Here is a 14,691-nt window from a genome sequence, read left to right as displayed (position 1 = left end):
AAGAAAATGGTCAGGGGCCCGGGCTGTCCTGTCTTCTTGCTTCTGAGCACCCTGTGCCCTGTGTTCAGATCTCAGGAGTAGAGTGATATCGAGTCAGGTGGCCAAGTGTCCTCAGCTGACCCAGGGGAACAAGGGTCCATCAGCCTGTGATGAGGACTGGCTGCGCAGACAGGCATCTGGCCAGGCTCAAGAACACCCTGTCCCTAAACAGCAGCACAGCCGAAGCAGGGCTCCTGGTGGTGGCAGCACTCAGCAAACCCCTTGAGTCATGCTGCTGTCAGTCACCTTGGTACACACACCTGGCACCCATCACCCTGGGGTCTGTGCACCAGCGCCCCGGGATGCCTTTGCCCCTCTCCTGATGGATCCTCGTGTCCTAGATACATCTGCTACGGTTTGAAGGCCCCTCCAAAAGTCTTGTGGGAATTTAATCCCCACTGTGAGGTGTCAAGAGGTGAGACCTTGAAGAGGTGGTTAGGTCATGAGGGCTTACAGTTGTGGACTAATCCATTTCTGAATTCATGCATTAGTGGATTAGCGGGTCATCTTGAGGCTGGGTCTGTTAAAAAAGCCAGTTCAGTTCTGTTTCATGGATGTCACATCTTGCCTTGTGGTGCCCTGTGGTGTACCCTGGGACTCTGCAGAATCCCCAGCAGCAAGAAGGTCCTCACCAGACACATAATCTTGCACTTCCCAGCCTCTAGAACCATAAGCTGAATAAACCTGTTCTGTGTAAATGGCCCAGTCTGTGGAGTTGAGTCACAGTCACAGGAAGTGACTGCACCATCTTTTTCTCTTGCTGCTTCCCTTTCATCCTGGAGTCTGGCCAAAGAGCTGAGGAAGGCAACCTTGTGCCATCTCGCATTCTCCTGGGCTGGGCTGAAGCTTGGCTAAGAAGTCAAGACTGGAAGTTCCTCCAGAACTGTGCAGGTCCCATGGTCCAGAGGCTACAGCACACCTGCTCTAGGACGCTGGTGTGCACCTGCGCAGGACACAGATCCCACTACTGAGGACATGGAGCTGTCCTGTTGCTATGGCTTCTGCCACAGTCTATTCGGTTCTTCCTGGAAGAGTTTGAGATTTGGCTGGTGGTGAGGCTCGAGTGCCCTGAGTTCAAACCCCAACACCATGAAATGATTTAGTCCCAGAGTTTTGAACTTTCACAGGATAATTTCTGTGTGGGTCAAACTTCAGCCACTGTGCCCGCGCGAGCATTCTGCAAAGGTCTATCTTTCTTTTTCAGGATTGCCCTGTCTCTGTGCTGACTTCCTTCCCTCTGTGTTCACACTTCTCTTTCTGGAACTCCTGTTACTGAGTCCTGGGTTTCCTGGGCTGGTCTTCAGACTTCCTGTTCTTGTTGCCCACTTTTCATGTTTTGTTTTTTTCTTCTCATTTCTCTGCTGCCCTTCAATTGAGTTTTTCAATTCTTTTCTCCTATTTTTAATACCCAAGAGAATATTTTTTTGTTTTCTGAATGTTCTTTTTTTAAATATAATTTCCTGTTCCTGTTTCACAGGTACTGTGTCTTCTCTGACCTCTTTTTTTTTTTTTTTTTTACCTTTTTTTGGTGGGACTGGGGTCTGAACTCAGAACTTTGTATTTGCAATGCAGGCACTCTACTGCTTGAGCCATGCCTCCAATCCAGTTTGCTCTGGTAATTTTGAAGATGGGGTCTGGAGAACTATTTGCCCCAGCTGGCCTCAAACTGCAATCCTTCTGATTTTAGCCTCCCAAGTAGCTAGGATTACAGGTGTGAGCCACAGCTCCTGGCTTCTCTTACCTCTTAAAGACATCAATGGTAATTTCCAAAAACAATTATTTTCTTTTATTTTTATGGTATCCAAATTCTATATGTTGGCTTTCTTTTTCTTCTTTTCTTTTTCTTTTCTGTTTATAAGAGGCTTTCTTCAGATGCTTGGAAATCTTTCTCATGGAGAAAGGGAAACAGAGAAGACAAGGAAGGGGAATAGAAAAACAAGTAAAATGCTAAAATTAACCTTCACAGAGTGACCCCACACAGGACCATAAACAGTGCTATGGAAACAGGCACTGGGAAGTACAGACACAAGGATCCTGGTTTGAGGCCAGCCTGGACATAGTTAGCCTGAGATTCTATCTGAAAAACAAACCAAAAGGAAAAAAGATTGGTGGAGTGGCTGAAGCAGTAGAGTGCTTGCCTAAAAAGCACAAGGCCCTGAGTTCAAATCCCAGTACTTTGTAAAGAAAATATATATTAAGGTGTCACTACCAACATCAAACATGCTTCTGTAGGGTAGTAGTAAATACTGATCTTGTTCGACCCTCTCACTGTTTAAATACATCAAGCATAAGAACAGGAATCATGAGATAATATTTTAACAACAGGAACCTCAAATAAGACTCTAGAAGTAAAAGTCAAAGTAAATAATTGAGAAGTTAAAGGGTCAGTAGCTCAGAATCTCAAAGATGTGGCCAAAAACGTACAAATGTCTTACTGAAGATAAAGCCATGCACCTCTCTCTGCCATGGCTGTGCTCATGTGCCTGTGTCTGGCCTAAAGTGCACATCTGAATCACCCTGAAGTTCTCATCTGCTCGTTTCCTTCCTTTCCTTTTCCACAGTAATACTCATGATTAAAAGGAATAAACAAAATAAGACCAGGGATGATATTTTGTTAGTTTAACTTCACTATAAGATGAGCTTGGTAGGACATTTGTCTGGAAACTTCCTGGAATGTCAATGGCTTTAGGATTTTCCTTTTGGACCAGTCAGATTCCCCAGAGCCCTCTAGTCCCTTGTCTGAAAGGTAAGGGTCTAGATGAAGGTTTGGGAGCTCACTGGTAGTGTGTGTGGGGGGGGGAGTAGTGTGACAGAGGAGGTCTCTGCGATCAGCACTCAGTGTCCATGTGTGGTGGAGGAGTGCCCATATTCGGGTACCTTTCATTTGACCCCTCCCAGGCTGAAGCCCAGATGTTTGCTAGAGTCGGGGGGGCATCACCCAGTGGCTAGGAAGAAAGAGGGGATCTAAGGACTGTTAAGTTTTTCAAGGACACTTTTTCAAATAGTCCTCTTTGAGCCTTGTTTCACCCCTACATCTAGAAGTGGCTAGTCCTGCCAGTACTAAGCTTTTCAGAGTCTGTTGTGTGAATAAAGGTTGGTTTTTAGCTTTCCCCATTCTGAGGGGGAGTTAGCTGTCTGAAACCAGCAGAGACAGTAACACTGGCCTACATGACTTCCAGTTTCCAGAGGTGCTGTTGCTGGGGTCCCTATCAGGTTCTCCCTGTCCTTGTGGAATTTGTCTTTAAAAGTTCCCTTGGCTGTGGATTTACAGGCATCCAGAGGCAGTGCGTATTCTATGTCTTAATCTAAGACTTCTCTGTATTTTTCGTGACCATGGCATGGTATGTATCATATTTCATTGAACCAGTCCCCTCAAGCTGGATGTGAAGGTTACCTTCACTTTTTCCTTGCAAAGCCATGGACATTGAGATGTTTATTTGATTCTTCAGGCAAACTCAGTGAAGTCGATTTGCTGGTGTGGTTTGCTGTGGACTGAATGATGTGTTTTCTCAGAATCCTCGGTGTGATGGTATTCAGATGTGAGGTCATTGGTGGGTGATTAGGTCACGAGTCTAGTAGAGCCCTCATGAATGGGACTGATACACTTATAAAAAGAACAGTAGAGCCAGGCACCAGTGGCTCATGCCTGTAATGCTAGCTACTTGGGAGGCTGAGATCAGGAGGATTGTGGTTTGAGGCCAGCCCAGACAAATAGTTCGTGAGACCCCCCCCATCTCCAAAATAACCAGAGCAAAATGAACTGGTGTGACTCAAGAGGTAGAGCACCCACTTTGCAAGTACAAAGCCTTAGCTCAAACTCCAGTCCCACCAAAAAAAAAAAAAAAGAGAGAGAGAGAGAGGAGGCTCTCCCCAACACCCCTGCCCACTACTATGTGGGGATATGAAAAGGCAGTCATGTGCAAAATAGGAAGTAACTCTCATCAGACCCTGGATCTGTAAGCGCCTTGATCTTGGACTTTCCAGCCTCTACAGCTGTGCGCAATAAATGTTGGTAATTTAGCCTTCCTACTCCACGGTATTCTGTCATAGCAGCTGGAATGAACTAAGATATGACAGCCTAGACCTCCTAGATAAAGTGTGTGTGGGGGGGGGCTGGCAGGAAATGAAGAGCAGAGCAGAGAGGAAGGGGGTTCAGGGATGAGATTAGACTAGACCCTATCTGACCTAGCCTCTTAACAGTTCTCAGAAGCTGGATAATCCCAACTAATCCCAGATATTCACTTTTTGAGATTTTATCTACTCATCTGTAAATTGAGGATAATCATTGCACCTGCTCACCATGGCTTGCTGTGATGAATTAATAAGCATATGTCTTAAAAATAACCAGAGTTTTGTTCACTAGCACAAAGATTTATTGAGTGCTTTTTTTTATTTTTCAAACTGGGGTTTGAACTCAGGGCCTCATGCTTGCTAGGCAGGTGCTCTACCACTTGAGCCACTGCACCAGCCCTGTTTTTTGTTTTGTTTTGAATGTGTGGGGCGAAGTGGAGGTACTGGGTATTTTCTAAATAGGGTCTGGAGAACTATTTTCCTGGGCTGGCTTTGAACCATGATCCTCCTGATCTCTGCCTCCTGAGTAGCTAGTGAAGCAGGCTAGAAGTAGGAAAAGTTTGGGGCTCATGGAGTCCCCCTACCCCCGATGGCCCAGACCACCGTACCCGGCTGGGAACAGCCCATGCCCTTCCCACTTGTTGATTATTGGGTGGGAATCTCTGGGGTTTGCCCTCCCCGTGGGTTAAAAAAGCACCTGAAAAAGAAAAGCACACTCTCTCTGCCGGTAGACTTCACCTGCATCCCAGCATGCTCCCTTTGTATTTCCTTTCCTAACTTTTCACAAACCCCATTTACACCCACGCATTCTGGGAACGCAAGGGCCAAGATCTTCTGAAAACACCGTTTGCCTTTAACACTAGGAGTTGAGGCTGAGCTCACTGGGGACTTCTGATGTGTCAAGGGCATATAAACATACGTAGGAAACATTAAAGTGCTGCTAATAGCCGGGCGCCGGTGGCTCACACCTGTAATCCTAGCTACCCAGGAGGCAGAGATCAGGAGGCTCACGGTTCGAAGCCAGCCCGGGCAAATAGTTCATGAGACCCTAGCTCGAAAAAACAAAATCACAAAAAAAGGGCTGGAGGAGTGGTTCTAGATGTAGGCCCTGAGTTCAAACCCCAGTACAAAAAAACAGTGCTAACTTGTTTATCGTGGTGTCTCCGCTCAATCCAGGCCCGGGAGGTTTAAGGAAGCGCCCTGGTCACTCCACGACCTCAAGACGCAACCGCAAATGGTCTCCGAGCTAGGGCGGAACCAGGGACTGGGGAACCTTTCCCCTAACCTCGGGAACGGTCCGGCAGGAAATACGCGACGGACCACGCTAGGTCGCGCAGCCGCAGTCGGACCTCGGTCGCCACGGTAACGTGCGCGGGGCAGGTGTCTCACGATGAGCGCCCGGCTCGTGCGGGCCGCGTGGGCCAGTGGTTGGAGCGCGGGTTGCCGCCGTGGCGCCTCGAGCTTCCCGGTGCCTCCGCCGGGCGCCGCCGACGTGGTGGAGCTGCTGCGAGACGCGACAGCATCGGCGGAGGAACCCTGGGCAGAGACGGCACGGCGGACGCCAGGCCAGTGCTCCGTACTGCTGTTCCCCGGCCAGGGCAGCCAGGCGGTGGGCATGGGCCGCGGCCTGCTCGGCTACCCGCGCGTCCGCGAGCTCTACGAAGCCGCCCGCCATGTGCTGGGCTATGACCTGCTGGAGCTGAGCCTGCACGGGCCACAGGAGGACCTGGACCGCACCGTGCACTGCCAGCCCGCTGTCTTCGTGGCTTCGCTGGCCGCCGTTGAGAAACTCCATCACCTGAATCCCGCGGTGAGGCTCGCACCTGCCAGGCCCGAGTGTGCCCACGTGGTTTTTGCAGGTGCCAGGCACTGCTCCGGGCACCGAGAACAAAACAATGAAGCCAGCCCCAGGGGAGCTTGCATCTTAGGCCAGACAGATAATGAGCAGTGGATGAACTAAGTATAGTTACATAGTATATTGAAGATTGTAAGTGTTGCAGAAATACAGAACAGAGTATGGGGTTGTGATCTTAAGTGAGCTTTCATTGCTGAATTATTAAAGGATTGAACTCCATCCTTGGGCTGGTACAGTGGCTAGAGTGGTGGAACCTCTGCCTAAAGCTCAGGCCTTGAGTTCAACCCCCAGGACCCACCAAAAACAAACCACAAAAAAAGAAAACCCTCCATCTGTAAATGAAGGATCGAGAAGATGGCATATGAAAACATCACTTCATTCGAAGGGTGGTGAATCAGTTGATGTTAATACTGAAAAATACCAAGTCAGTAAATGTGAGCCTGGAGTTTGAGGTCACTTAAACGCCATTTCACCTTCCCAGCACCTGCTATGTGTGCAGAAGGGAGAGTCAGGGACATTAAAGGATTTAGTCAAGTGGTCCTGTTGAATTGTGATAATGATACCAGGTCTGTGCCAAACACTGTAGATTTTATTGTCACATGGGTTCTCTCTCATTTTCACCAAAGAGGTAACTGAGGCTCAGAGATTAGGGAACTCACCCAGGCTAAGAAATCCTGTATTTGATTACAAAAAAGTCATTCTTTTAACTTATGTATTTTGGCGGTACTAAGGTTTAAACTCTGGAACTCTGGGCCTTGTGCTTGCTAGGCAGGTGCTCTACCACTTGAACCACACTCCTAGCCCCCCCCCCCTTTTTTTTTTTTTTTTTTTTTTTTTTTTTTTTAGTTTTTTTGGACAGGTATTGCTGTAAGGCTGGCCTCCAATTTGAGATTCCTCTACCTCTGACTCCTGACTCCTGGGATTAAAGTACCACTAAGGCCCAACTTTTTGCATTTAACTTGTGCCATGAAGCCTGAGAGACTGTTTTCAGGCCTCTTGGGTAGGAGTCAAGGAAGCAGAGTTGATTGGGCTTTAACCTGCCTGACCAGGGAAGTTCCTTATCAGTCAAAGGCTGCACTCAGTGGTGGTCAAGGCCACTTCTGTGTGACTCTTCTAGCTGGAACCTCAGGCCAGTGGACCTGACAGTGATGCTGAACACCCTCCAGCTCTCAGGCATAGAGCCCTGGAACTGAGCCCCCCAAGATCATTTGGCCTCATGCTGTGCATGTGTCACCACAGGCTATCGAGAACTGTGTTGCTGCTGCTGGATTCAGTGTGGGAGAATTTGCAGCCCTGGTGTTTGCCGGAGCCATGGAATTTTCTGAAGGTACACAAGAAAGGGTTTGGTTTTGTGTGGAGGGTGTGGTCTTGCTGGGCTCACTGGGTACAAGGGACACTGCCAACAATGATACTGAACCCACTTGGGTGAGAAGTGGATGGGGATGACATTGGATATCAAGGACTAGATGTTACCATGATTCCCTTTGAAGCCTGAAGGATACAATAGAGATTTTCTTTCTGCTTTATAATCTCATGAAATCTGCTCGCTTCACAGTCTCCCCACTGCCCTGAGCATTCTACCACTCACAGATCCCCATGCCTGTCACACTTGGTAGATGCTCAGTAGATATACATTAAATGAGTCAATAAATACTTTATTCTTGCCTACCAAGTGCAAGGTCCTCAATTACCTACCCCCACCACCAAAAAAGTTTTTGGTCTTGAGCCCGTTTTATTTCTTGAGATTTTTGCTTAAGCTGGGCATGATGGTGGGCATCTGTATTTCCAACTACTCAGGAGGCTGAGGCAAGAGGATCGCCTTAGAGGTTCCAGGCCAGCCTGGGCAACTTAGCAACAGCTTGTCTCAAACGAGCAAAACAAAGATTTTGGTTTGTAGTTCAGTGCAGGGAAAGGGACTTATCTCCAGATAAGGTATTCCAGTGACTGACAAGCATCTGAGGAAAAGATGTCCAGCAGCACAACCATCAGGGAAATGCAAATCAGTGCCTCAGTGACAGAGCCTCACATCCACCAAGACGGTGCTAATGAAAGAAAGAAAGGGGGAGGGGAAGGAAAGAAGGAATGACTTGATGATGATGTGGCAAATACTATGCAATTACACACTTTAAAATGACTGTTTCATGTGAATTTCACCTTTTTAAAAAAATTATTAGGAAATTGCATATTTCTATATCCTAATGAAACCATTACCTGTATGTTTTTGTAGATTTGCAGAATTACAGCATATTTTGTGTTAACTTTTCTCCCTGTGGCATTTGTCATAGTTATTGTTTCAACCCTACATGGAAGGATTCCATGTGCTCCTTCCATTTTCCTGTGTTTTCTCCCACTTCTCAGCCCAGTCTTTTGATGTACATGTGCCACAGGTACCCTGGGGACCAGGGCTAACAGTCTGCATGTACTGACTGGGTGATGTGTGTCACAGAGAAAGGGTACAGAATTTTCTCCATGGGCCCTGTCACCCATCAAACCCTGGGCAGGTTCCTTGATCTTTGTTTAGTCTCATCACCTCTCCTCACCCAGGGGAGAGACCCATGACATGAGGGGTATTTACTAAGCCATTCCTGTGTCATAGTCATTGGAGCTACCTACCTGGGCACAGTTCTGTCCTCTCCCTTGCACTTAAGTCCATGTTTCAGCTCGCAGGCTTTGGTAGTGCCAAATCTTCCAGGTCTAGATGGGGCAGCAATACCTGGTCTAAGATAATTATGTTTTATTGAAATTCATCTGCTTGTTCATAGTTATACAGTAGTCCATCTGTCTGGTGGTCTTAGTTGTTTTTCCTTTTCAATGTGGCTTCTCTTAATAACTGTCAGTTGCCAGAACCTAGGCAGACAGGATATGATTTGTCTTCATTTTACTAACTGAAAATTTGAAACAGAAGGAAGTTGTAATTTTCCTGAGGCTGTGTAGCTCCAAGTCCTCTCCCCTCTTCACAGGGCTTCTCAGCAGAGGCACTGTGGACATTTGGGATCAGACAATTGTGTTTTGGGCTTTTGTCCTGTGCATTGTAGTTTGTTCTTTACAGCAGCATGCCTGGCCTCTGCCCATCACGTCAGTAGTCTCTCTCCCACAGTGTGACAGCAGAAAGCAGTCAGACCCTGCCCTGGGTTCTCAACCCCAGGTGAGAACCATTTTTCAAAGGGCTTTCAGGCAGGATGTTCCTGGGACTAATGCATACAGTGCCAAGGTCAGCACCCTGCTTTTCAGTAGGAGGGACTTCTCTGCTCTGTGTAGTAGATGCAGAAGGTACATAGACGTGTGGCTCTGTGGGCTGGTGATAAACACCATCGTCAGTGTCTCCAGCACAGGGTGGAATTCTCAGGTCTGGCCCACCCTTCTCACATGTTCTGACTTCTAAATGCACTTCTCTTCGGATAGGTTTGTATGCAGTGAAGGTCCGAGCCGAAGCCATGCAGGAAGCTTCAGAAGCTATCCCCAGTGGGATGTTGTCCGTCCTCGGCCAGCCTCAGTCCAAGTTCTCCTTTGCCTGTATGGAAGCCCGGGAACACTGCAAGTCTTTGGGCATAGAGAACCCTGTGTGTGAAGTGTCCAACTACCTCTTTCCTGATTGCAGGGTGATTTCAGGACACCTAGAGGTTGGTGCTGATGGGAAATACCTTAGTAGACCCCAGTCCAGCATGAACAGTGGGAACCACTGTGCACCTACCTATAAGGTCCCAGTGGTGTAGTGAGTGCCTTGCCAAGCATGGTCTGTAGAAGAGTGACTGAGGGCCAGGGATATGTGGCAGAGCAAGTGCTGCAGAAGGAGGCAGGAAGCTGGACACTGCCTGCTCACCAGGTTTCTGGACGAATGAATCACCTGGCCCACAGGTCAGGTCACGGGGCTGGAGCAAGCAGCCCCAGGCCTTCCTGTGGTACAGTGAGGTCTTCTCATGAACCTCTGATCCTCTTGCTTCCTTTGAAGAAGGATCTGGTTGCCATTGTTGTGCTGCTGCCCTGCTGTTTGTTAGGTGTCTGTTTTTGTACCCGAATGATCTTCCTTTTCTCTGTCCTCCCTTCCATTGGCTGCTTCCCCAAACATCGTTTATAGAGCTCTCCTGTGTAACAAGCACTGGGGACCTATGGACCAATTAATCAGAGTTCCTCCTGCCAAAGGAAAACCAGCCCAAGGAGGTGACTTCAGCCCAGGAACAAAGGAAGGGTCAGATTGACCATCAGGGAAGTGGCACTATAGATAGGGCACTGTGGACCCAGTGCCTGGCTTGGGGGTGCTGAATGAGTGCTGCGGAACCTATGCGAGGGTTTACATCTCAAATACCAGTTTGTGCTATATGGCCTTATTCTTCCTCCCATTTCACACACAAGCTGAGGCAGAGGGAATGACAAGCACTTGGAAATGGTAGAGGCAGGTATTTTTGGTTTGGGGAGTGTTTTTGAGACAGTGTTTTGCTGTGTTGCCCAGGCTGATCTCAAACTCACAATCCCCCTGCCTCAGCCCTTCAAATAGCTGAGACTACAGGTGCACATTGCAGCAGACTGGAGGTTGAATTTGAACCCAGGTGTGTCTCACTCTGGAATTGGCTGCCTCCACTCAGTTGTGCTCAGTTCCTCTTCCCCTCTATGTGTTCACCCTGCACTGAGTGTCCTTGGATCCCTCCTCTGAATCACTGGTAGCCACAGGCCACTCTTGTGATGGTTCTTATGTGAGGAAAGTCAGCTAAACATGGAGCTGTTGCTCATTTCCATGATCAGCCTTGGGTAGCAGCCCAGAAGTTCAAGAGGGACTCCAGGAAGGCAGAAGCTCCCATACAGGTTCCCATCCAGCCTGGGTGATAGTCCTGGGAGTCTAGGTATATTCTTTTGGTGCCCTTGGACGTGCCACCAAAAGAGCTCAGGTGAGGGCAGGGGTACCCTAGCAGAGAGCTCCTTTCCAGCATTTAATGTGGAAAATTTTCCTTGCCCTGTACGAGGCCAGTAGTGCCTGGGCCAGTACAAAGACCACAAGATGATGGCCTTGACTTCTGTGGCCTGACCTGGGAATTGAATCAGATCAGCCATTAAGTCCAGAAACCTTACCTGGAAAGCACTTGCGAGACCACAAATGGCACAGGAAGTGACCTTGAGTAGTCATCCACATAGATGCTGATGGTGGAGACAATCAGGCATGATGGGAAGGACTTGGGCTACGATGTCCAAGAGGCCTCTAATCAAAGAGGCTCTGTGCTCCTGAGGCCTGTCCTCAGTGAGATGGAGGTGGACTGTGGAAGATGATGGATGTGAAACACCAAGACCAGTCAGGCCAGACCAGGCTGTACTGCAGTAATGAACAGCCCAAATCTCTCAGTAGCCACAGTACACCGTGGTGCACCCTCTCTTAGCACATGCCTTCCCTGCTGCCCTCTGCTGCACTTCATTTTCACCCGAGGGCTCAGACTACTGGAACGGTCTCACAGAATTTGATAGACTAAAGACAGGGAAAGAGAGGCTTGGCTTCATTGGTCAAAGCAAGTTTCATGACCATGCATGGGTAAGCAGTTCATGGGGAGTGAGACACAGAGATGGAGGAACAGCCCAAATAGTAATCCTTCTACCTTTAGGGGGACAGAGAGCTGTCCTGCTATTGCAGTGACCACAAATCAGCGTGGTGTAGAAGATAATTGCTAACCCTTGTATAGCACTTGCGTGCTAAGCAGAGTTCTCATAGCAGCCCTGTGAAGTAACTCTTGTCCCCATTCTATAGACACAGAATAGAGGCCCAGAGATAAAGCAAAAGTGCTGGAGGTTGTGTAGCTGATGAGAGCAATTTTAAGTCTTACCTAAGTGTGGCAGGGAGCAGCTCTTAGTGCCTGGACCCTGCCTCTGGCCAGGCTGTGATGTTGGCAGACTCAGCTCTCAGAGCATATGTTTTTTCTGCATGAAAAACCCTGCAACAGCCCCCATGTGTCAGGTCTGGGCTATGTCCCATGGTCATAGGGGCTTTTAAGAACATTTCCTGATTTACCATGGAGATGATGACTCAAGTAGTACAGCTACTGCCTAGCAAGTGAGGCCCTGAGTTCAAACCTCAGTACCACCAAAAACCAAAACCAAATACTCCCTCATTGAAAGATCTTGCAAATTAAATTGTTTGCAGGCAGTTGCAGCTGTGGCCTATTGCCTGTTGCCTGGTTTTCGTGCCTTCTCAGCTGAGGTACCCTTCAGGACTAAGCTCAAGGGGAAGAGAACTCCTTTACTTCTCTAGAGAAATCCAGGGTAGGGCTCCAACAGCTAGGACCTTGGGAAGTGGGACTTGAGTTTTCCTTCTGAATTATAGAGTGACAAGAAGCAGGTCTGGCCCAGCATTTGGGAGGCTGAGTCAGGAAGATCATGAGTTCAAGGCCAGCTTGGGCTGCACAGCAAAATCCTGTCTTTTTTTAAAGAAAAGAAAGAAAAAGAAGCAGGCTTGGTAACAATTACTGGAAATTTCTAGAGTAACAGGATTCTAATTTAAAAAAAAAGAAAAGCTAGCACACACTTGTTAGGTATCTCCTCTATCAGATGCTCTCACACACCATCTGATGTCACCTTCCCAGCAGATGTTACCTCTACAGCCTTGTAGAGTGGATGAAATTGTGCCTATTTCAGGGATTAGGAGGAAGAGGTTCAGAGATGGGAAGTGACTGACCTGGGCCATGACACAGATCCATGTGTCCACGTTAGCAGCTTTCTCAAGCATACTACATGTGAATGGTCAACCCCCTACAATACTGTTGGGACACTTGCTATGAAACCAAGTTCACTGAAAAGTGAATTAAGGTGCTGGGGTCATGGTTCAAGTGGTAGAGCTCCTGCAGAGCAAGTACAAGGCCCTAAGTTCAAACCCCAGTACTATCAAAAAAGAAGGAAAAAAAAAAAAAAAAAGTACTCACTGGGCAAAATGGCTCACGCCTGTAATCCTAGCGACTCAGAAGGCAGCGATCAGGAGGATCGCAGTTCAAAGCCAGCCAGGGCAAATAGTTTCCCAGACACTATTTTGAAAATACCCATCACAAAAAAGGGCTGGTAGGGTGGCTTAAGGTGTGGGTCCTGAGTACAAGCACCAGTGCCGCCAAAAGAAAGCAGTAATAATACAAAAAATAAATTAAAAAAAAGGAAAGTTATCATTCAAGGGCTTGTGGGATGGATATATCCTATGCTTTGCACAGGGCAAGGTTATGATCACTTGCAGTGGCCTTTGCCTCTGTGTCACTCTTCCCGATTTTGCTTGACTTGAGCCTCTTTTCTTTCCCTCCAGGCTCTGCAGTTTCTCCGGAAGAATTCTTCTAAGTATCACTTCAGACGCACCAAGATGCTGCCAGTGAGTGGTGGCTTCCATACCCGCCTCATGGAGCCAGCTGTGGAGCCCCTGGAGCAGGTTCTCAAGGCGATCGACATCAAGAAGCCTCTGATCGCTGTGCACTCTAACGTTAGTGGGCATAGATACATGAACCCTAAACACATCCGGAAGCTGCTAGGGCAGCAGGTGGTGTCCCCAGTGAAATGGGAGCAGACAATGCATGCCATATATGAGAGGAAGAAGGGCACCTTGTTCCCCAGCACGTTTGAAGTGGGGCCCGGGCAGCAGCTGGGAAGTATCCTGAGGAGCTGCAACTTGAAGGCCTGGAAGTCCTACAGCCATGTGGATGTGATGCAGGCCAGCGAGGACCCGGACCCATGTCCCCCAGAGTCCCCAAGGTGACTGCCAAGGGGCTCGAGTGGGACAACTCCCAGGTGAGGCAAGGCTGCACCTGCCTCCCTCCTGACAGACTCCTCCAAGGGAGGAGGGACAGGGGCTGTCTGTGAAGTGCTTTAATGCCACACAACAAAGCATCAAGGATGATGTCTCTATGTGACCCAGTCTCTCTTCCCCCTAGGAAAAACTACTGGGGAAAGGATGCACCTGCACACTGCCTGTGAGAAGTCCTGGTACCTCTGCTCCGCCTCTTCAGGCGGCCCTCCCCTCAGCCAGCCTGGGAAGGGCTGGGCTGTGTAGGGTCAGTCATGCTCTGGGTGCTGTGGACATGCTGCTTGGCCACAAGCCAGGCAGGACCTGTGGGACCTAAGGGTCTTTGTCTCTGAATCTAAGAGGTTTTAGAACCCAGTGGGCCATGGCAGCTGTTCTGCCCTTTCTTATGTGAAAACTGGGAGATTGACTCCCATATTCCTTTACACATCCAAGAAGTGTGTATTCAGTGTCTGCTGCACACCAGAGAGCAGGTGGCCTTTGCCTTGGCAGAAGAGGGTCCTGGAGCAAGATGTGAGGAGTGTGGACGTGCCCAGGCAGGGAGGACAGCAAGGAGCTCTGACCCCTTTGGCCAGCCCCAGCTTCTCCATGGAGGGACACCTCTAGGACATCCACATGACAGTGTCACTGTGATCTCTGTGCACCTCCCTCAGAAAGCTCCACCTGTGTTCCACAGCCTTGCTCTGTGGATGCAGCTCTTTGCCCTGATACTAAATATAAACCATTCTAAGTTGCAAGGCGAGTTTTTTTCATTTTCCAGTGATTTGAGCAAACCTTGGTGATGAGTTCTCCGAGTCTGTCATACAGTGTCACTGCTAGTTAGGTGGGCACTGCCAAGTCCTGTACGAGACTTCTCAGTTTTAGTACATGGTGTTTGTCAACAGGATCATTGGCCTTTGTGCAGAGCCGCCTCCTATGGGACTTGCCTTCTCTTGTGGGCAGCTGTCATGGGCACTGTGTGCTAGTGCAAACAGTGAGC

At 48.6% G+C, this 14,691-nt stretch overlaps 1 protein-coding gene across 3 annotated transcripts; it reads left to right on the top strand.

Moving 5' to 3' along the window:
- Positions 1–5,069: 5,069 nt before the first annotated feature.
- Positions 5,070–14,028, top strand: Mcat (malonyl-CoA-acyl carrier protein transacylase). 3 transcript variants are annotated; one of them, XM_020174185.2, is made up of 5 exons: positions 5,070–5,920; positions 7,205–7,292; positions 9,368–9,585; positions 13,224–13,663; positions 13,843–14,028. In XM_020174185.2, exons 1-5 carry the CDS (start codon positions 5,501–5,503, stop codon positions 13,883–13,885), a joined length of 1,209 nt encoding a protein of 402 aa, XP_020029774.2. In that variant the 5' UTR covers positions 5,070–5,500; the 3' UTR covers positions 13,886–14,028. The 3 variants fall into 3 exon arrangements, with proteins under 3 accessions (XP_020029774.2, XP_073940732.1, XP_073940733.1); XM_074084631.1 differs by having other exon boundaries at positions 13,224–13,699; XM_074084632.1 differs by lacking the exons at positions 9,368–9,585; positions 13,843–14,028 and having other exon boundaries at positions 13,224–13,401.
- The last annotated feature ends 663 nt before the right edge of the window (positions 14,029–14,691 follow it).

The sequence above is a fragment of the Castor canadensis genome, chromosome 8 (genome assembly GCF_047511655.1).
Source record: "Castor canadensis chromosome 8, mCasCan1.hap1v2, whole genome shotgun sequence".
NCBI lineage: Eukaryota > Metazoa > Chordata > Mammalia > Rodentia > Castoridae > Castor > Castor canadensis.
The sequence above is the reverse complement of the archived record's forward strand: the minus strand, read 5'-3'. Positions and strand labels throughout refer to the sequence as shown.